This window comes from Pholis gunnellus, assembly GCF_910591455.1.
Source record: "Pholis gunnellus genome assembly, chromosome: 11".
Classification (NCBI taxonomy): Eukaryota; Metazoa; Chordata; class Actinopteri; order Perciformes; family Pholidae; genus Pholis; species Pholis gunnellus.
In genome coordinates, this window is record NC_136538.1 from 11,109,823 (window position 1) to 11,132,367 (window position 22,545).

Genomic DNA, 22,545 nt, shown 5'->3' on the forward strand with positions numbered 1-22,545 from the left:
TGAGAAATGAGTATGAAGTCACTGCCTACGTATCTGAGCATAAGCATAACCACTGCATTCAAGTAGCCCCTCTGCAAGAACGCACCCCACATCCCCCATCTGTTATAATAATATAACAGGGACTAATGCTTGTTTCTAGGTTTACTACAGGGTCACAAGATTTTTAAAAAAAAGAGGCTGTTACGCCATATTCTGACTTCAGATCAGCCGATGCAAACGCCCCCCCCCCCCCCCACACACACCCAACATACAGTACTGTTGCGTTTACCATTGGTGGTCCAATAGTATTTAAAATAGTCAAATACAGGGTACGTTTACACCTATTTTCATATATTCTTAGATGGGCTTGGCATGAACAAATATACAAATAATTTAATTAATATTTTTTTCCCGCTTTTCACTGCCGTCCTTGGGAACAGCGGCTTATACAACGTCGTTGCTAGGCGACACGCAGTGATGAGTCTGTGTGTGCAGTAATCGTGGCCCCTGAGGGCCAATACGTCTCTTTACACGTTTCTATTCATGCATACGTCTCTTTACACGGTTCTATTTACGCATACGTCTCTTTACACATTTCTATTTACGCATACGTCTCTTTACACATTTCTATTTACGCATACGTCTCTTTACACGGTTATATTCACGCATAAGTCTCTTTACACGGTTATATTCACGCATACGTCTCTTTACACGTTTCTATTCACGCATACGTCTCTTTACACGGTTCTATTCACGCATAAGTCTCTTTACACGTTTCTATTCACGTATACGTCTCTTAAGTTTTTACGATCACTTTCAAACATATCTGGAAAAATAGAAGGGTGAATCATGAGTTGCTCCGATAAACATATTGAGACAACTTCAGTTAAGAAAAAAACAAAACAAATAGATGTTTTTTTTACAAACAATTTATTGACATCTCATTCAATAAGCAAACAGCACATCTAAAAAAAAAAAAAAAAACCTTGCAGTTTTGGCACTACACTATACATAAGTGAGGTACTAAATGTGTCAATGCTTAGACTGATTTCAAGTCATCAGGGGAAAGCAAACCAAAAACTCAGTGGGTTTTTTTAGAAAAAGGTAAATGATACCAAGGATAAGAGGCAAGAGGTCACAATCATAGACAGGCGGTTTGGTTATTTTCGAGACACATGACATGATAATCAAACTGGTTTGCAGGTCTTCACAGCAAACGCATCACACAGCACAGCAGTGGGGAGCTTGCCCTCTCCCTTTCTTTGCAAGAGTAAATGACAACAGGCTTCGTCGCTAAAAGCTCAGCCATCTACATTATCTCACAAATACCTTCTATGAAAAAAAAATATTAAAACTTAGCACTTCAAAAAAAAAGTCAAATAAATAAATAAATATGTTTGTGCATATTTGCTATACCATGATATATACACGCATGATGCATATCATCATATATAGATCAAACAGCTATACAAACATTGTGTGTTGCAGGTTACAGTCTAATCTGAAATCATGGTTTAAATAGCCAGCTCTCTGTGGTTGTAACACACACACGTCACTATTGGGAGATAGCAAAGAGTGTGTCCCACACTGGACGTTGTGTCGGCTCAGAGTTGATGCTTCGGATAGAATCCTGAGAAATGTCTGGGACACTGGCAGATGTCTTCAAGCGTCTCGTAAAACGCACACACGCATACACCCGTGCACATGCACACAAAGTAACGAAAGAAGAAATAAAATCTGTACAGTAATGTTACAAACTGCAGGTTTCATTCATCCCTGCTATGATTGATCCTTAAATATTAAGTATAGTAGAAATGTAAATGAGCTAAATACATGAATACACAACTTTTCGATCCTTCTGTGAGCCACAACTCGGTCGCTTTGTGTGTGTGTGTGTGTGTGTGTGTGTCACTCTTCCTCCAGGGTGACGCTGCGTCTCTCATCAAGAACGGGAGCCTCCTCCCAAATGCAGGGTGGCATCTGTGAAGTCTGGGGTCGTTCCAAACTGATCAAACACAAACATGACTGTAAAAAGGTGGCTCAAGGAGAATAAAATCATCCCTACAGCAGCTTTTGTTTGACCGTATTCAGTTATGAACAATAATCAAGTTAAATGTCTTTTTGATGTGCATGTGAACACATTCAGTAATATGTATGTTTCAAGTTAACATGCTGTACCTGGTTTTAGGCATAGTAACAGGGGGAGACCAGCAGGTCGGTCAGGACCAGCAGCTGGTCGTCTGTAAAATGCTGCTTATGTTGTTGCCAGTTGTCGTGATGAGTCCGTCGGAAGTTTGACAGCGTTTTCTTCACAGTCATCTAGAGGGCCACGAACACAAATGATGTAATCCAGTAAATAAGTGACATTGCACACGTTTTTCTTTGACAACAAGAGGCGACAAAAATAACCCCACTGGCACCAGTATCGAGTGTAAAGTAGGTAATTACACATACTTCTATGGGTTGTGTGTCATTCAGATGAGCACTCAGGTCCATCAACAGCTGGGGCATCCAGGTGGGAACATCATATGGGCTGGAGAGAATACAAGCACTCAACCCGAGAACGCCCGCATGACGCCGCACCAGGTCTACAAAAAAAAAACGCAACAGGTCCATTAAGATGAGAACCTCGTATTGAGTGCATCATCACATACTCTAGACAAGTTACTCACCAGCAGACGGAATAGTGTCCACTGTAGAGCCGAGCTCCCGCTTCCTCTTCTTAGGCAGGCAAGTCTTGCAGAGAGCCTCAAAGTGTGTCTGCATGGGGGCGTCCATGGACAGGAAATTGCACTGAAGGAAGCCACTGAATGTAGTGGCGGCCATTTCTCTTACCTAGGAAACAAAGAGGCAGAAAGATGAGATGGGAAGCTGAAGTTCAAAAAGTAGTGTGCTTACATCGTCTATCAACTGGATCCGGGTTGTCCCCGAGTCATCCAAAGATGACGGGGCTTGGATCCTCCATGTGTGAATCATACGGTCACAGATTCTAAAAGTCATCCGGTAATCTGGCCAACATGGCCTAATCTAGCTAGCGTAGCACCTCTGTCTGGTATTTTATACTGACACTCTCTTTTTGCACTGTATGAGACATACCACAGCAACAATGTCATGAGGCAGGGTTTTCCTCTAGTGTGTACACCGGCTAGCTGGATGGAAATAGCAGCCAGCTGGGGACTGGGGGTGGATATGCGTGTGTGGGGGGGATGCTTCTCTATTATGTACGTTTAACTCGTCTTTTCCACATTTTAGGTCTCTTTTCTCAGTGAAATTCTAAACTGTTAAACGGGTATTATGCAGATTTCTTTTGGACCATGAGGGCAAATAGGTCATAGCCATCCTCTCAGGCACACTGTTTTCTATGAACAATGAAACAAGTATTTTCTCTTAAAGGGACGGTAGACTCCTCATGAGGTAAACCTGGCGTTTTGTGTGTGACATAGGTTGCTTGACTTCATGTCTTGGCACCAGTGTGAGCTCATCAAACTGTGTGAACGTATGTATGTCTACTGAACGTGATCCTGAAGAAATGAGAGCAATGGAGGTGTCCGATAGCTCAGGCCTATAAAACCAAGCTTAGTTTAAGAGGCCAAATAAAAATGGCTACTTCCATCCATCCCCCACTTCTCCTTTGTCTCCACACCATCCCTCTCATCCTCCTTCAATCTGAACGTTATCTCCATAGCAACAGATTACTGCAGCCTGTGGTTTCCATAGCAACAGCTAGAGGACCAGTGGAGGGGGGAGGGGGCGCAGGAGGAGAGAGTGCTGAATCACTACAGTGAAGCTGAAAGACACGCTAGCATATACAAGCATGTATTGTATAATATCTATAATCAGTTTGTTCTTCTTCCGATCCTCTTGCGGTGACTGACGACATGTTGGAGCGTTACATTTTTAAAGATTTGAACGTCAAACGGTTGTAAATGAAAGGTTTTTGTATTCTTTACCTCCAGCTGTTCATCCTCAAGCAGGCGTACCACCAGAGCCCGGACGTCATTCACTGACTTCTGGTCACTCATGAAGGTGAACAGGTTGTAAAAGACCATAATCTGGAGGTATGTGAGCACCGTGTAACGAGCGTGCCAGGAGCTGCTGCCCGCAATCTGCAACACACAACAATAAACCCAACAATCAATAACATACCCTGAGAATAACTGAGCACGCCCTGGATGTGGTTTCTTTGGGGACTTTTTGTCATTTTGAAAATGTATACAATATCAAATGGGTTCGACAGTTAAATCAGAATCTGTGAGCATGAACAAGAGGATATGTGCATGCGTGTCACACCCGTTCACAGCTGGGAACTGTTTAGTTTCTAATCATTAGTCAATGGCCTTTGCATATTATGTTGTTTTTGCCAATTGCACATCAGAAAGTTGCACCAGAAATCCTCCAGAATACTGTCACAGTTACATTCTTTCAGGTTCTCTCATGTGTTCTCCAGCAGGGAGCTGTACACTACTGTACTGACACAATATATTATGTAACAGATGTATTTAAGAATGAATATCAAACAGGGCTGAAATCTAAAACCTCACTCCCGTTTCCTTTGAGCCTTTCGTCATTTTGCTTATTAACCTTGTAGGTTATAAGACGTGAGGGTCTGTTTAAAAAAAAAAAGAAAAAAAAAGAAAAAGCCCAGTCATGTGTGATGCAGGTGAAAAGTGGAAAAACAGCCACAGCTGCCTGATGACTCACCTCCTGCAGAGCACGGAGGACCATGGGGATTTGCTCTGTGTAAAGGAGTCCCTGAGACATCAGAGACAGACAGGTCTTTGCATCCCTCTTCAGTTCATCGTAACTGTCATCATTCTCAACCGGAGCAATCTGGAACAGAGGACAAAGACGGGCAGGTGGGCTAGGGGTCACTTTAAGTCCCGGTCTGGTGCATACACGAAGTCTCAAAAAGTTAACAGTGACGAGTGTTTTTTACCTTGAAGAGCAGGGGAAGCAACAGTAGATGTTCTGGGACAGCAGTGGAGAAGGAGCGACCAGCACTTGCAATAAGCCACTTCAGCACTGCAGACATTTGAAGACAGCGATCTTTATACTTAAAGAATGATCTTCAGCCTTGAATGCAGGCGTTTGTCAAAATAGATCAATGTTCTGCTTAAAAGTAACCCCCCGACTGTTTCAAACCGTCCTACAATAAACCAGCATTTATCGGGACATCGTTGGTAGTAAAACAATGACGGACCCGGGACCCACCTGTTTTGAGGAGCTTGATGGCCTGCGTTCTCTCATCTTGCTCGCCCACCTCGTTCTCCTCGACCACGTGGTTCTGGATCTCCTCATCCACCTCGGTGAGAGGCTTCAGCTGCAACAGAATTCGCTCCGTGAACTCCGAGATGCGGGGGGAGGTCGTTGGCCGAGTGTGCGGCAAGTTCACGTCGATCATGAAGATGTACGTGAGCACACTGGAAGGATACCAAAGCAGAGAGGAGAAGATGAGACACGGACAAATAAACAAAGGTTAAACATGAGAAATAGTACATTCACCGTTGTTAAAAAAAAAAAAGGACCTCACCTGCCGATGCGTTCCCGCACATTCTTGTAGACCTGTGTGAGTTTGGGCTCCAGGTATTGCAGCAACCTGTTGAGGAGCTCTGGAACACGCCACTCCTGCTGAGCCAGGCCTCCCTGCAGCACATAGAGACGACTGGAAAGGAAAACAAGAAGCACAATCACCACAGCTCTTCAATCACATGAACATCTGCGTCAGGCAGCAACCTTTCTACTCACCAGGCATCGACAAAGGAGCCCCCCTCTCCGTTGACTGGAGACTCCATCAGCATCTCAAACAGCCAGTGGAGCTTGCGTGGATCTCTACTCTCCTACACGAAACAGAAACAACAGAGTCGAGGGTGAGTGGCACAAGTTTAACGAAAGGAAAGCTAAAGACATGACGGGAATAAACGACCGAAAGCTTACACAGGCTGTTGCAATGCAGGTGCCCCAGTCTGCATACGTTTCTATTGTGATGTTGGAGAGGGCAGTACGGAGCAGTGGACACAACTCCCCCCAAAGGTTCTCGACCTGTAAAGGAGCACAAGTGTACGTACTGGTTTGTTCTCATTTTAAGTAGCATTTCTATGGAATTTTGTACAAATCCTGATGCCTTTTCCAATGTGGACTATCTCGAGTTTCAAGTCCGTACCTTTGAGAAGCTCCAGTGCTTGCAGCCTCTGATCAGTCCAGACATGATCTCTGCAACACAACGCTGCTTGCTCTCATGGGAGTCGGCCACCAGGCGCTCCATGTGTGGCCGCAGCAGCGGAAGAAAGACGTCGCTGAAGTTGCGGAACAATCCCTGGAGAGAGAGAGAGAGCAGGAGAAGGGAATAAATCCATTTCTTCATAGGCTAGCTTTAGTTGCTTTCCGCATTGAACACTATTCTCAGAGAATCCCACCTTGAACAGACAGAACCTGCGAGGGCTAAACTTGTCCTTGCCCTTACGGTCCTCAAGAGAGAGGAACTCGATGAACTGGTTGATGAACACTGGGTCTGAGAAGTGGTCAAAGATGATCTGTTCCCGCTGTTAAGACAGGCATGAAAATGAAATGATGAAATGACTTCACATTATTGAATGGTTCGATATTTTTCCGAGGGGATGTGCATGATTGTGCACAAACCTCCGTCATCTCCTCTCTGGTCAGGTTCTGTTTGGGTTGCTCCTCCATTGGTGCATACATCATCAGTTTTCTTGAGGAACAATAATGAGGTGAAAGTTAATAAAAACAAGGTTCAAGACTTTGTTTGACAGATGATAACACAAACATATATATTTATCAAAAGAGAAAATAAGGCATGGAATGTGAACCTTGGCCAACAGTAGTATCCCCAGTGGGTCTTCTCCACAAACACACAGCCATCCCATTCCTGCTGTGTGCGCGGCAGGCTGCTGCTGTTATACTGGAGCCACTTGTTGTCCAGACGATCTCCTGCAACAAGACTGCTTAGCTCCTTCCCTCCACCTGCCGAAGAGGAGTTTTAGAAACTATAATTAGAAGCACAGAAACTACAATGTCCATACACAAGAAGAGCAGACAAACATAACCGTATGATGCTTACAAAGCTCAGAGGGGCTGACGGGGACTTTCTTATGCGGCCTCTTTATTTGTTTCATTATCCCTGCCACAGCGGATATCGCCACCTAGTGGAGAAAATAAGACATTTCAAACAAAACGCCATCAGCAAAGAGTGGAGTGCATCCATATGCGGTAGAAACACAGCACTGCTACTATAATGTAGTATGATCTGTGTATGCCACACCTTGCGGACATAGAGAGTGTCATGGTTGAGGCTTTTGACAAAGAACGTCACAGCAGGTGGTGGGAGTTCTTGGTCATCTCTCAGCAGCAGTGACAGGAAGCCAATTGCAATGTGTTCGAACTTCCAAGGCCTGGAATGTTAAACAAAGCAGGTGTTAAGACTAATAAACACATTAAAACGGGATTTGATGAAGTAAATATGAAATAAACCTACATGTTCCTGTTATTGAGGAAGTCCAGCAGATCACCAATGAGCTGTTTGTATTTCCTACCAAAATGTAAAGCAGTATTAATATTTGCACCCGTTATGTTGCTACACCGATGCAGAGTAAGCATCTTAAATCAATTACAAAGCAATCATCTTCACAGACACATCAGTACTTTTAATATTCTGTGTGGCCAAAAGACCATGATGTGAACTGGAGACTCAGAGTTATATCTAAGTAGTTGCTCAGACATTGGGAGCCGAAGTCAAGTCAAGGCCCTCGGAGCGGCAATGATCGTTTGTCTCGTTCCTGATGTGAACTTACTCAACAGACTCGGAGTTCTTGAGCTCCTGTCTCCTCAAACCATCTGCTGCTTCTTCCTCTGAAGGAACTGGCTCCTTGGGAACAGGCTTTCCCGTGATCATAAGCTTTTTGGCCACAGCACAGCATTCAGCAGGGATCTAAAGGGTTGAAAAAGATTTTAAAAAAAAGATATAGTATCAGACAGACTTTGTCCAAACTGAATTAAATGTAAAGCAAGCTCAAATAGGAGGGAGTGAACCGTTAAACTCAGATGAGACAGACACGGTTCGGTAGAAAACTAATGAAATGTGCATGTCAAAAGGTTGAATCATCTGTTGAATAACTCAGATGGGGCTTTGCAAGCTTTGACGTGAGATAAAGTTCAGACTGTCCAGTCGTAAAGATTAGAAGGCTGTGGAATGTCTCAATCTCTTGAGATATGCTTCGTATGAAAGATTTGTTTAGAGAAGAAGACACGATAGCTCTTTATGACCTTGTCTTCTTTGCAGCTTTGCTCTAACTAGGCTGGTGGAGACGGAAATTAATAAACAGTCTCCACACGCCAGAGGCTGTACAGAGCACAGCTTCCTGGTGCCAGAACTCAAATAAATACATTCATTTAGGACATCAGAGACTGACCAGACAGCGCGTCTTCATTCATCAACTTTTTAAGGACCAGGTTTTATGAGCAACGGAGCAAGTGTGAGGTTTGAGAGGCCATGTCAGTTAAAAACACTCCATGATCCAAAGAAAGTGATCTCAGTGTTGTTCTTACAGAGAAGTCGACGCCGATGGTCTCATACTGCCGATGGATTTTGTCTGCAAGGTCATCGAAGAGCCGCACAATGGAGGGCTTCTCTAGAGACATGGCCGAGCTGAGGCCAGAGCGTACAATGGCGGGCCACGTGACAGCGATGCAGTCCCAGTCGTGCAAATTGGCCAGGCACACTCCACTGTGAGTCCCCAGGAGACAGTACAAGGCACCCTGGAGACGTACAGAGAACGTTAATGAAAAGAAAATGTGAAATTTTAAGTAAAGTGAAACTTTGTGGGTTTTCTATGTCGTAGGGCACGACACAGAGATGCCTGAGAGGACTGTCGTACTTTGAACTGCTGCTGTGTGACACTGCTGTTGTCCGGGTTGAGAAATTCCAGGACATGGGGGATCAGATCTCGGCAGCAGAAATTGTAGGTTCCCAGTGCGGTGTACAACACACTTTGGGCTTTGCTGCGTACCTGGACGGTCATAAGAAGACTCGGTTACAATACTATTTTCTTCAGGTGTATTAAGAACACTCGTCAAATGTATTTTTGAGTCGTGCTGTGTAATGGCTATTCTGTGATAAAAAAAAAGAAACCTGGAAGCTAATAAATGCCTAAATATGATGTCGATGATGCTTTGTGGAGAGTCCTGTGGAACTCACTTGACTGTAGGTGCTTGTGGAAAGCCTCAGAAGATCTTTCATGAGCTCCTGGTGAATGCTCCTGTACTGGCATCCTTCCACGGTCAGCTTACGCAGCTGATAAAACAAGTTTCAAAGTTAAAATGCTAAAAATACAATGATACCCAACAAGGTCATTTCTCTATTAAGGACTTACCTCATGCTGGAGCATGACTCTGTCTATCAGCAGGGCTCTGATGTGCTGCTTTCTGCCATGAAGCTGCAAATACAACAGCATCACACACTTTGAATTGCCATTCAGTCTTAAAAATGTAATATCAGTACCACTAATGTAAGCTTTGAGGAGAGAGTGCGTGGCTTTTAACCCCTTTGTAGGATGAACAGTGGTACAAAAGGTAACAAAAGCACAATAACATGTTTCTATTCCTCACTCTGTTCTCCATTGATTTCTTCACAAGGTTGAAGCTCTTCCAGCGGGAGTCAAACTCAGGCTTGTTCGAACCTTTGAAGTGCATCAGGTCGCTGATAATCTGAAAGGTATCGCAGACAAAAATATTGATTAGAGTTGGGCGAGAGGATCGATACATTAGCTACTGGCAAAAAGCCTGTGTAGAGACCGTGTGCGGCTCAAGATGTGAAACATGATTAAAAAGGGACGACCTATGCCTACACAACGTCCCACGCAGCATGCGAGAACTTACACGCACTGCTCCACTGCCGCTTTACAAAAGATATTATGGGAGTGTGTGTTTTGTTTGAAGGATTTGTGATACAGTGGTATGCAGCAGTTTTTGTAGCCGTGAGCCAATTATATCAGGAAATGCTGGTTGGGGGTGGAAAAGTGCAACAGGGCTAATTAGCTCTACAGCCTGAACCCCGTTACTGTATTGGCATATTATTCAACGCAAACAAATAAGAGTATACCGGCTATAATGTTACTGCCAGCCTACCTTGATGATGGAGAAAAGAGACTTGGTGTCATCTTCAGAATGCTCCAGGATGTAATCTGTGAGAAGAGGTAAAGGAGCTCAGGTGGCAGGAAGGAGACCTTCAGTGTATTGCGAGCTTGTCTGTTAAGATGAACGCGACCACAAGACGTAGAGAGAATACTTACGCAGCAGCTGTCTCATCACTCCACAGACAGCATCTCTGTAGTTCTCCCTGGACTCATCTGCAGGTAGAGATAATATTATATTATATATATATATATATATATATATATATATATATATATATATATATATATATTATGATTTACATGCATTGTGAGCAAAACTTTTATCATACAACAGTTCTTAAAAAGTGACTTGCGTACCATACTTCGCTCCGGTGTAGAGATTGGTCTCATCTAGATTCACCATACTATTGACCCTGGGTGGAAAAGACAGTTCGAGAGCAAAGTTAGCTACTTATATATTTTTTTTTATTTAAACGTTCTTCAAAACATCTGTCCAATAGTAAGTCCATCATACAGTCCTTAGCAACAATAATACAACTTAGAAATACATAAGTAACTCATAAAAATCCAGTAGGCCTTCGATCCATGTATTTTAATGGAATGTGAGCCAACTCACAGGAGCTTCTACTGAATAGACTTTCTTATGGAATATGAAATCAACAAACTCCTTGGTCACTCCCTTCGGAAGAACTGTTTTTCTAAAGGACATGTAAACTAAACTTAAATTAAAACTTGTTAAACAACAGTTTCTGTCTTTGTCTTGAGCAAGAAAACCAGAGTTTAGTAAGTAAGTAGAACCGCTCACAGTTCAGCGATGGGCTCTCCTTTCAGTGGAGGCATCAGACTCCCAGCTCCTAGGAGGCAGTGTTGAATAATGGTCAGGCTCTGGAGGACGTCATCTCTGAAAAAACCCCCAAAATCAACACACATCTAGTGACTTCAGTAGAAATAAGAATGTCCTTTCTGTAGGGAGCACGGGTAAGCACTCCTCCATACCTGCTCATGTCCTTCTGTCCCTGTGCAAATCTCTGAAGGCGCTGAAGTTCAGGCTGGAGTATCAGGTCCAGCAGATAGAAAGCAAAGGAGGTCTCTTCAACACTGGGCACATGCCATCGGATATCCAAATTCCACAGGTCCCCAGGACGACCCCAGTCCTGCATGGGAGAAAGACGATGAGCAATGCGTATACGTTTTATACATGGACTAGTTGGGTAAAAGGTCAAGCTACATGAGCACCACATGCTGAATCGCTCCTCCATAGAGATGAACCTCAAACGTTTGTAGCAGGTTTTAGCAGCTTACTTTGCATCTGTACCCTGATATTTGTTGGTGGAAGTAATGTGCGGAGGGATACTGATGTGCAAAGGAATTAGATGCAATAGCAGTAGTATGTGGTTATTACATCAAGGCTATGACCCAATCAGATTGCTTGATTTGAGCTACCCATTTTATAAACACATATATGGCATTAATTAAAAGACCACTTTAAAAGACGGGCACAATGCATACCACATTCCCCCGGGCCTGCACTACTGCTGCTCAACGGTGTTGACCACAAGTGACACATCTTATCTCTTGTTGGGCAGAAGACAGTAATGCAGCAAAGTGATTGACTGTGTATGCCTCCACCAAGGAAGCGACTTAATGGGGTCAGAGAAGGAGCTGTCTGACTGACTGTCTAAAGCGGGGATTGGACAATTAATCAAACCAGGTCACAATGAGTGCAACAGAGATATGGCAGAGAGACAAATGGCTGCATCTGTTTGTTTCTGAAACCTCACTCACTACGAAACCGCTCACTGGTTTGGGGGGTGGGATAATAAGAAATAAGAGCAGTATGTGCTGTTACCAACACACGGGTTATATCATCAAGTTTAATACTGATTCGCTTAAGCTTCTGAAATGTACAAGCAAACAATATTAGTACCTTGATGGGTAAGTAGTCACTGATTGGTTGGTTGAAGCCTCCTGGCATGCTGCAGTACTCTGTGGGGTAGATGAGGGCTGAGGAGCGAAGGACGTGGTGCAGCATGTTGCAAGCTAGAGTGTAGCCCTGCTTGCACTTGAGGTGGAGCGTCAACTGCAAAATCTGAACCAGTTCAGAGCGATAAGGTAGGACCTTGTCACCGTCCACCCGGGTCACCTGAGGTGCAAACGGCAAAGAGGAAATAGTGAATTACAGATAGGAGGCATTGATAAATACAGGAGCTTAAGGGGTCAAGTTAGTAAATCAGGAGTGGTCTAAATCACCTCAGACAGCAGCTGGAGATTCCACAACAACTCCTTGTCGAGCTCCTCCTCATTCAACACTTCCTCATCTGTTTAAAAATAAGTGTGTGTCAGGCAAATGACAAAAGACTCATGGGGGGAAAAAAAAAAACTTGAGTCATGCCTTTGACAACCTCCTCTTATAGAAATGCTTATTCCCGTGTGGTGAGTACTTACTGACAGCGATTTGGTTTATGATGTTGCAGCAGTATGGCACAAACACCTTCAGCGTCTCTGCAGGGTGACACTGAAAGCAGACGCACAACGAGGATTAAGACTGTGAAGTAAAAAGCGACAAGAAGTTGATGACGAAGAAGTCTGAGTGCACTCACCTTGGAAGCAGCTCTGCACATGTCGGCCACCATTCTCCCGGCTACACGAGTCTCAAAGATGTTGGTGGTTGCAAAGTTGTACACCTTTTCCAGAGCCACCTGTTAAAACGATGCGATAAATGTGTTAAACATTTTATATAAATGAGAGAATTTAAAAAAAAAAAAAAAATGGGCAATGAGGCAAAAGCCTTTAACCTTAAAGATGTCCAGGGAGCACTGTGTGAGGATGGTGCTGAAGGTGGAAGACAGGCCGAGCTCGACCAGACTCTCCAAATGAGTCATTTTCTCCGTTTCCGTTTCCTCCCGAGTTTGCTCCAGAGTGCTGCTGTCTATCAGGGCAAAGCATCTGTGCAGAAAACAACAAAAAAATAGTTCAAATGGTCAGATATAATTTCACTCAAATACTGTTTGTTATGATGCTTCATCTACTTAAACATGTCTCAACAATGCTGTGAAATATTGTTATATATTCTTTTAACCGGAGCACCCCAATACACACACACACGTTTGTCACATGCAGTTAACAGGACTTCTTGTTTTAGCCAATACTTTTCTGACCCGTATTTCACCACAGATAGGTGTTAATAAATTGACAAAAAATGATATCCAATCACAACTGCTGCTGAAGAACGACTTGTCTTCTAAAGTTCATCAAAACTCCACAAACCTGTCCATGAACAGAAGCACAAAGTCTTCAAACTCAGCTGAAGCCGAGCACATCTCTCTTTCCACCTGAAAGTCACACAAAATATATGAAAAAGCTGTACGCATTTACCACCTCGCATTTATTGATTGACAAGGCGACGAAGAATAATAGTGAGTCACCTCCGTCAAGTCAGTTCTTTCATGTAGGGCGGACGAACAGTCCACCAAAGGCACAAGAGTCACAAATGTAGCAATAAATTGGAATGTGATCTGTGGGGAGACGAAGGTTTGCATTTTAAATGTACAAGTTTACCAATAAAGGGTGCCGTAAGAAGATCGACAGGAATAACACTGGAGCGCACCATGCACTTGCTGAAGTCATTGGGGTCAACACCCGGCAAAGCCCTCATGAGAAGGGGCAGCATGTGAGTGGGCCCCTCAGGAAAGCGCTGCCCACCTGACACGAGGCTCCGTGCCACACCGATCATGCAGCTCAGAGTGGCCGTCAGCTGGTGGGGCTCTGTTAGAGTCTCCAGAGCAGGGTATGTTCTGTGATAGAGGAGGAGAACAATTAGCCATTTGTGCAAAAATGTCATAATGTGGCCTTTGCTAGCAACATTGCTCAAGAGTCTTAAGAAGCCCGAACTTGGATCAAAAGATTTATCCCCGAGATGCTCTAGTTCAGCGCAGACGTACCGCTCCAGCACGGGGGGAATGACCAGCTCAGGCCTCATTAGCGCTAGGTTTTGCAGGGCCTGGGCTGCATCGAGACTGCCCGTCTTGCTGAACATGGCCAGCAGCACCGGCTGCATCATACTTTCCACAAAGCCCGTGATATCCTCCTCTGTGAGCTTGTGACTGTCTGGTATTGGCGTTAGCCACGTGGGCTTTTTGTAGCGCTCTCGGTGCAGCCGCCGCACCACGCTGGCTGGGAGACGCTGGAGCAGCTTCATGAGCTTCATCTGGACACGAGGACAGAAAGACGGATACATGACAAAGGGGTGACACACAGGCGTTCAGTGTGCATCCACGTAAACAAATTATGGGATCACTTTAGTCAAATCACTCGAGTTTAATGAAGGAAAGTTCATCAGGCAAAGATCAAATCTTATAAGTGACTTAAGAGTTGTGATTTCCACTTTTCCTTTAGTGACTGGCTAAGCTGAGGCTCTGAGAAGACGTGAACAATATGTTATGAACAGACTTCAGTGGTACTTTTTACTCTTAGTTGATTGCAAAACACTGTTTACATGTAATTAAACCACAGCCAAGTGGCTGACCCGCTCACGTGTTCCCGGGCAACATCCTAGAATACACACAAACGCATCCAAAAATAAAAGGTTTGTGTGTGAGGACACGCTGCTGCTTCAAATCGAGTGGCGCGGGATCCACAAACAGAAAGGCATTTGGCCCCGCTCCCAGTGACCTTTGATAGCATTGCAGCCATATAACTCACATGTCCCTCTTGTTATTTCTGAAGTTGATACAGAGATTCAGGAAGCTTCCCGGAAACACTATGATGAGTGACTGTGCACTGTCATTGAGCTGCCGTGGTATGCGCTCTCAACACGGAATTAACGGTGGAACAAGCTCGATGAGTGATGCATCTAAAGTCACGGCTAGCTGTCAAAGCATCATAACTCATGCTTCCTGTAGGTTTCAGTCGTTTATCATAATTCTCTTTCTACATGTTCTCCAGAACACATATCTAATGGATTGTCTAATGAAGCAGCGGTCCCCCACCCTTTATTGCGTCCACAGTAATCCAAAAGAATAAAGAAGAGACTCACCAACCAGCGGCCGTGGTTTGATGGGTGGAAGAAGGATGTTATGCTGTTGAAAAGGCCACTGAGCTGCGCTTGAGCTTGTTTGCTGGGTCCTCCCTGAAATTGACACATTAAAAGGGTCAATGTGAATCTTTACGCCGACTGTGATTGCAAGTATTCACCAAACACATCATGCTATTAACAATGAACTAACCAGAAGGGATGAGACCCAAAGCACCACATGGCTTATGTCATAGGCATTGGTGACATATCGAGGTACCATCATCTGACTGGTCCCCACGGGGAGATTCAAACTCCTCAAAATTCTGGTGAAAATCTGAAACGTGAAAAACAAAACAATTGTCAAATATTCCCCGTCTGACTATTTTTGATGTGGACTTATGTGTCGTAGAAGTCCACAACACTTAATTGGGCTTAACAGGTCGGGTGTTTATGTTTATCAGTAACTCAAGCGAGTGTTGTCAAATAGCATGGATCAAAACTGAGATGAAATGGAGGCATGATGCAAGTCACTTCCCATCTGTGACCAAGAGATAGAGCAATAGGGAAACGTGATAGCAGCAATGCTATGAAATACACACCATGAGTCAAATCAGAAAGGTCAGGGCCGCACATGAGAGCACAACTCAAAACAAAAACAACAACAACAACTAAACTGCGTAGTGGGTGGTGGGGAAAAAAACTAAAACAACAACCAACAAACCTTAGGGATGTAAGGGTCCCAATCAATGTAGCCAATGTTGTCATTGGCCAAGCGGGCAAAGAGATTAACCAGATGCTGCAAAGATGAAGGAAAACACGTCACACTGGGTGGACAGAAACACGGACTACTGTACACTCAGGCATCTTTTAAACTAATGACTCACCATTTCCCAGCTTGGAAGATTTTGCACCGACAGCCATAAGGTGATCAACTCATCAAACCACAATCTGTCAGACAAAGAAAAGGTTACAAAAGCAGAAAGTACATACATGTGAAATTTAACATAAAAAAAGGGGATGTTTGAGAATAATGCAGTTTTGTCTCATTTACACTCCGTTAGTTTAAAAGGTAAACCCGTGAAAACAAGTTGGGGTAGCACTTTATTTCACGGGTCCGTATGTTTCCTCAATAGTTGTGTACAAACAGGAATCTCAACAAGGCCAAAGAAGATGTTTGTATCATCTCTACACCCCTCACATATTATCATAATGCCAGCTGGCAGTTGTCCCGTCTGACTCAGGACCCTCAGCCTTTATATATGGCCGACACAAAGTTGCTCGTCATTCATTCGTTTGTTCTCGCTTCAGAAGCCAAGATATTCTTTACAGGCTCTCGCGGCTAACTAGCTAAACTGTCTTCAGACGGGAGCAATCCTGGAACTCAACCACACATACGTGGGAGACAGTGAGTTCCTTACTTGAACCCCTTGTTGTGCAGCTCAGGAGGCAGAGTCGTGGGTAGAAAGAGCTCAAAGTAGCTGATCGCTCTTTGCATGGTGACATCAAAGGGGCAGAGGAGCGGTCTCCATTCATCCAGCATCTCCTGAGTAGCAGACTCTGGGAAGTATCTGCACGAACAGAGCAAAGCATAACAATTAGTTCTTTTGTAAAAAGCACGCAAATGATCGCATGCACGCAGGAGTTTTCATTCATCAAGACCATCCGTATGAACCAGCAGCTACAGACATTTTCCATTTTGGAGCGCTACAAACGTTAGATCACAAGTCATATACCGAGTACATATTTAGCGGTTCGGATAAATCCTGTGCTTCCACTGGGGACAGGAGTCCCACGAGGGGATTTTCATGGCTCATAATGCGCTTGTGTAAACTCTGCAGGTTTTTTCAGGTCACGCAATCCCACATCCATTGAAAAGTGTAACTTCCAACCAAGTCTCAGCAGCTGACCACGCATCACTCTCCCTTCTCACAGAGAGGAGACTCTCACACAAGACAGAATTAGATGAGGTAATAGGATTATCTGCCTAAGTGTAAACTGAGGGACGAGTCCCAAGAGCTCAGAAAGCTGCATGCGCACAACGAGGGTGAAACCAACCAGGGACTCTTCATCCACTACGGCGTCACAGATATAGCCAACATTAAGGGGGCTACTCTCCAATCAGCTCAGCTTTACATTTTCAACATGTCACTTTTAACACATGAATGATCGAGATGTACTTACGGTCTGCAGCTTTTCACAAGTGTTTTCAGCACATTTTCCACAGAGCTGCAAAAAAAAAAAAAAAACGAAAAAGAGAGATGTCATGGCATTTTAAAAACAACCACTAACTGTATGTTGAACACTCTTCACACCAATGCAACTTGACTTTGACTGCATGCAGACAGAAACTTCTTCACACGCCTGACTGGTGTAGGGGGAACGAGAGAATCTTAGGATCCTGTGTGTACTGAGGAAATTATAATTAAAATGTCATTAACGGATTATAATCAATTCACTGAAAACAAACACTCACTTTCCTCAATAGTGGTCGACCTTGCTTGCTGGCCTCATGCCAATAGACAGATTTATACATACTTTCACTACCTGTTCATTCGGGAACACTTTGAATTTAACACTTTGTTAACAGAGGTGGTTTTGGGATTTACGACTATAATTAAAATGTCTTGCACATCACAAACTCCTGACATGATTCCCCTCACATATAGACTGCAAACGCAGGACTGTGGTCACATAACAGCGTTGAAAGCTCAAGACCGATATAACCACAGCTTTTGAGCTCCCCTTCCACAATCCCACCGGTCTGCTCGCATGCAAGCTCAAGCCATGCCTTGTTGGAAAAGCCCTGCCAGTCCCACCCAACAACCGGTCGCTCGTCTCCAAATAATTCACGTCTTTTTTTGATGCCGGAACACACTCGACATTTAATACTGCCGATTTATGGGGCGACGCTCAAACTTCAACTATCCTAAATGCATGGGTCTAGCCCAGTGTTTAGCACTGTAAGCCCACAACACACAGGCCACCGAGCAGGGTCAAACTCATGCACTGTGACTCTAAACAGCAAGAACTAGTCAAACCGAGTGTCCCCCATTACTCAGACAGAAGGAAGCCCAGACCACACCTTGTTGACCTTTGCATCGGAGTCGAAGTGAACCCTCACATTCACTCCGACGCATTCCAGGAGAGGAGGAAACGTGACGAGAGCATGCGCTCCTCCATGACTCCTGAAAACGCCGTGTAGTGGTGCAGTTATGGCTAATCAGGGATAAGTAACAGCGAAAAAAACTCCTCTGAACACGGGCCGAATGATAGAATATTGTTATAAGATCATTAACACCAAAACTAAAGCCGTTGCTTCGCCTATGTAGTAATTCATGTTGTATAGAGATTCTAAACTATTATTTCCCAATATGGTCAATGTGTACTTGTTCCTATATTGCTGCCACATAGTGAAGAAAAAAAGAAACTACACACTATCATTCTCTCATGGTTTGTATGGGGGATATCAGAAGAGTAAAAAAAAAAAAAAAATCTGTTAGCTGCAGTGCGACAGTCTCCAATATGAGTGAAATGTTAACATTGCTCAAGTCTTGATTTGTCATCCGTCACAATGTGGGGTGTCCAGTTTTTTTGTTTTCACATGCAATGTATAAAGAAAAAGAAAAACAAGTGCCTCAAATGATGAATTCAAGGTAAAACACAAAGAAGTATTGTCCTTACCACCTCTGAACCAATTTTATCATTATGAGTTTAGAGGATGAACGAGGCCGTGGAGAACTGAATGTGAAAGGAGACAAAGGCATAAAGAACACATTCAGCACGCGAGAAGTGCCAACCACTCAAAAAATATTAACATACTACGCTTCACCTTATACAATTACTTAGTACCATGTTTCGTATGCATTACTATAGTTTGGAAAGAGGTGAGCTGGCAATCCGCCAAAGTGGCGTGTAACATATGAGTGATGTGCTTGCATGGCATTGATGTGATAAATGTACAATGTTCCCATAGCACCATAGAAGAGCACCTCGCACTGCTTGCCGTTTCAGAGGGATTGTGTAAGGATGTTGGATCGGGAAAAGTGACATTTAAGCTTCTCTCCAAAACTGCGATACGTGTAAGAAGTACAGCTATTAAAAAAAAAGGTATGGGGTGCACAATGAGTTCCTCTTGTTCTCCAACAACTAGTCCAATTACGCAAACACGATTTTATTCAAAACTACAAAAACTCATAAACTAAGAGTAATCAAACTATTTCTCTTGATATACAAATACGTCTATGATGACTACAATACTCTGTGTGTACATTTCATGAAAAAGTTAAGTTGTCAAAGCACAACGCGACCAAGTTAACAATGTATAACCTTAATTTCTAACAATGATTAGACTAGTCAAATATTACAGTAGCTTTTTAACTAATTAGTTCAAGTCATTGGTGGTGGATTAATTACATCAACACATTTGGTTAACTTGGAATAGGACTTTTCCATTTGAATGAAAAGGCAGCTAACCCAAGCTAAATGAAATGAGTATTTGTGTTATATTAGGAAATAGTCAGCAATGTATTGGTTAATAGTGTAGACGAGGTTCAGCTACAGTAGTGAATAAAATTGTACCCGCTACAATATTTCATTTTTAGTGATTTCAGTCTTACTCATATCAACATAAGCTTTTCCAGTAACAGGAATTCAGTCACTTGATATGTTCCTTCTTCTGTGTAGGAAAGTGCAGACATGCCGAAATGATTGTTCAGTATTTTTCTTCACTAACTACTTAACTGTCTTACTTAAATTGTATTTGCAAGGGAGGGGGGGGGGGGGGGGGGAGACACACCAGAGTTTCTGCAGGAGCTTGATGGCAACTGAGGGTGTAATTGAAGAAAATGAAAACACCAAATGTGTACACTAGTGAATGTGCCCTTCTCTTTGGATCCATAGCCCTTCCTAAAGTGTATGACTAGGCATGCTTTTAAAAAAAAAACTCATGATATCAACAGTAAAGGACAGAGGCATACTTGGGAAACCAGTTGAGGCCCAGATGCTCTGTCTTGGAGAACAGAATCCGGTCATGGAGCTCATACAGTGGTCTCCACTGCAGTTCAAGGTCCTCCCTCGACAGTAGTTCCCTTTTCCTGTTAGATGAATCAGACGTGATGGATGAGAATAAAAACACACAGATCCTAGCTCATCGTGTACACAGCAATGTTCATTATGAGGATGCAGCGTTTTCTAGCATCTAACTTGGCTCTTTGAGGAAAAACAGAAACACTTACGTTTACCTCTTACTGTGACATTTTTAATAACGGCGTGTTTAACATGCGTACACGCTGCTGAAATTCTTACTTGAGGAGGTTGATGAGAAGCCGTGCGAGGCACAGCATCATGCTGATCTCCAGCTCGGGGATCGACACTAGCTCGTAGAGCAGCTTGATGAACAGCACGTGGTCTTCTTTGCTGAACTTTCGCCCATACAGTCTCATGTACCTAAATATGAAGTACAGATTTAGGGACAATTGCTCCAGTTTCACGCCCCTGTGAGCAGCATGAACAATAACAAAATGTTCTTTTAAGACATACTAGAAATAAAATACAATCATAACAAACTCACATTTTAAAAGTAAACATGTATTTTATTATTGACACAACGAAAGCTGTTGAGACCTTTGAAATAAACCTGTTTGTTTTTTTTAAACACCAATGAACAGGATCTGGGTCAACCCCACAGTAAACTTTCCATCTGTCTGAGCCGGAAGTGACTCAAGAACAGAGCAATGAGCCAGCATGGGGAACTGAAACGGATTAAAGACAGCACCAGCTACAAAGTACAACCAAAATTAAACAGCACTACAGTCCCATTGACTGCATTTGTGCTGGCGCAATGTGACTCATTACCAAAACAGTGTCACTGAAAGATGAATGCAAAAAGGGAGTAACATATAAAATACTATGATTCACTTTCGTGAAGTTAGAATAAACAGGGATGACTTGTCTTATCTAGCAGATAACGGTCATGGTTGAGATGATCTCTGCAAATCAAACGCTGGTTGTAAACAAGAATTCCTTCAAGCAACAACACAGGAAGCCTCATAAGGAAGTCCATAACATTGAAATGTGTTGTTTCTATTTTTATCAGGTGAGTTGTCAGCTGACTCAAAAATAAATGGTCAAAGCCACACAGGCACAAAGGCCTGCTATTGAGCTGTCAGGTTATGTATCTGACACACTATTGCCCAGATTATGAAACCCAGACATTCACTAATCAGACACACTGGGCAGTTTGTAGTGTCGAGTCATAACGTCAGCTGACACTTAACGTCACCTTCATAAAAACATACCACTCCATATGCATACAGTTGCCACAATAACAAACAGTAAAACGTTGCATATGTCATGTTGCCCCACTGCAAAGTACACAAGAGAGATGTTACACAACACGTTGTGTTACGCAAAAAGTTTGGATTACTTTAAAAGTCTCGTGATTGAAAACATTATAAAGTGAGTTGAGGATACCAGAGGTTACATGACGTTTACTGTTACTTACGTGGAAAGTTTCCTCGTCCAGAACAGCACACCGGGCCATATCTCTCTGAGCTGCACAGCTCGGCACAGGTTTCCCTTTATTCTACTCAGAATGTCATTGGATTCTTCATCGAGCCTCTCCGCGTACGGCAGAAGTTTGTTGTATACGATGTCTTTTTGAGGAACGAACCCCAATGTGTCAGACTGCGCCTTCTTCATCATACTAATTCTAACTGGGCTAGCTTCACTATGCTAGCAGATGTTACTCTGTTAAACTTGGTTCTGGTTCTCAGAGCACGTTGTTATGCTACTTGGCTAATATATCGCCTACAAATCCCCCGGCTCGCCCCCTTCTCTGGTGAATCGGTGAAGGTAGTTATGGCCCACACAGGGACTAATAAGTTATGAGATTCACAAGTTGATCACACGCTAGCTAGCCATCTAGCTCAAGTTAAGTTAGCTTCCTTTAACAGAAAACATTACTAATGCCATCTTTAACAAATATTAAGGCTAACAAATAAACACAACTTTGTCCAGCTGGCACTCGCGTCCTCCTGTTCGGGTAACGTAATCCTAAAAATGTGACAACAAGCTAACGGTGTGGCTAAAGGTAGCTCTCTACTACAAAAGCACAGTCATAGCCCAAAGGAGTGTCAACGTCGCCTGGTTCATCCAACTACGGCAAAGCAGACCAGAAGACACCCAGCTACAAGCTAGACAACGCACCCGTCATATCCGCTAGCCACCGGGAGGACTACACTTCCCAGCATGCCCTTCTCCATTCATGCTTTTTATAACTACTTATCCTTTAGCCACTCAAACAGGATGAGTTAAGATCCACTAAAGACCTCGTGTCCTCTAGTGTTTATTCTACTGCAGTGACGTTATCCGTTGCATTTTACTGGAGATTGCCTAATTAATCACAAA

General features: G+C 43.4%; 1 protein-coding gene across 1 annotated transcript; it reads right to left on the reverse strand.

The window, feature by feature from the left end:
- Positions 1 to 900: 900 nt before the first annotated feature.
- psme4a (proteasome activator subunit 4a) lies at positions 901 to 22,275 on the reverse strand. The gene is made up of 48 exons (XM_079169327.1): positions 21,641 to 22,275; positions 20,443 to 20,583; positions 20,115 to 20,231; positions 18,820 to 18,876; positions 17,320 to 17,364; positions 16,557 to 16,706; positions 16,023 to 16,086; positions 15,860 to 15,934; positions 15,350 to 15,472; positions 15,160 to 15,252; positions 14,066 to 14,331; positions 13,732 to 13,918; positions 13,550 to 13,639; positions 13,392 to 13,456; positions 12,920 to 13,070; positions 12,725 to 12,823; positions 12,570 to 12,639; positions 12,375 to 12,442; positions 12,052 to 12,267; positions 11,121 to 11,278; positions 10,930 to 11,025; positions 10,482 to 10,537; positions 10,281 to 10,337; positions 10,117 to 10,172; positions 9,598 to 9,696; positions 9,363 to 9,425; positions 9,188 to 9,283; positions 8,868 to 8,999; positions 8,539 to 8,748; positions 7,785 to 7,921; positions 7,469 to 7,522; positions 7,256 to 7,385; positions 7,055 to 7,136; positions 6,804 to 6,957; positions 6,616 to 6,685; positions 6,393 to 6,518; positions 6,140 to 6,292; positions 5,914 to 6,018; positions 5,725 to 5,816; positions 5,510 to 5,641; positions 5,191 to 5,399; positions 4,916 to 5,001; positions 4,681 to 4,809; positions 3,930 to 4,085; positions 2,652 to 2,814; positions 2,434 to 2,567; positions 2,158 to 2,298; positions 901 to 1,984 (listed from the first exon to the last, which is right to left on the reverse strand). The coding sequence occupies exons 1-47, from the start codon at positions 21,838 to 21,840 to the stop codon at positions 2,164 to 2,166; spliced, it is 5,547 nt and encodes a 1,848-aa protein (XP_079025453.1). The 5' UTR covers positions 21,841 to 22,275; the 3' UTR covers positions 901 to 1,984; positions 2,158 to 2,163.
- Positions 22,276 to 22,545: the final 270 nt, after the last annotated feature.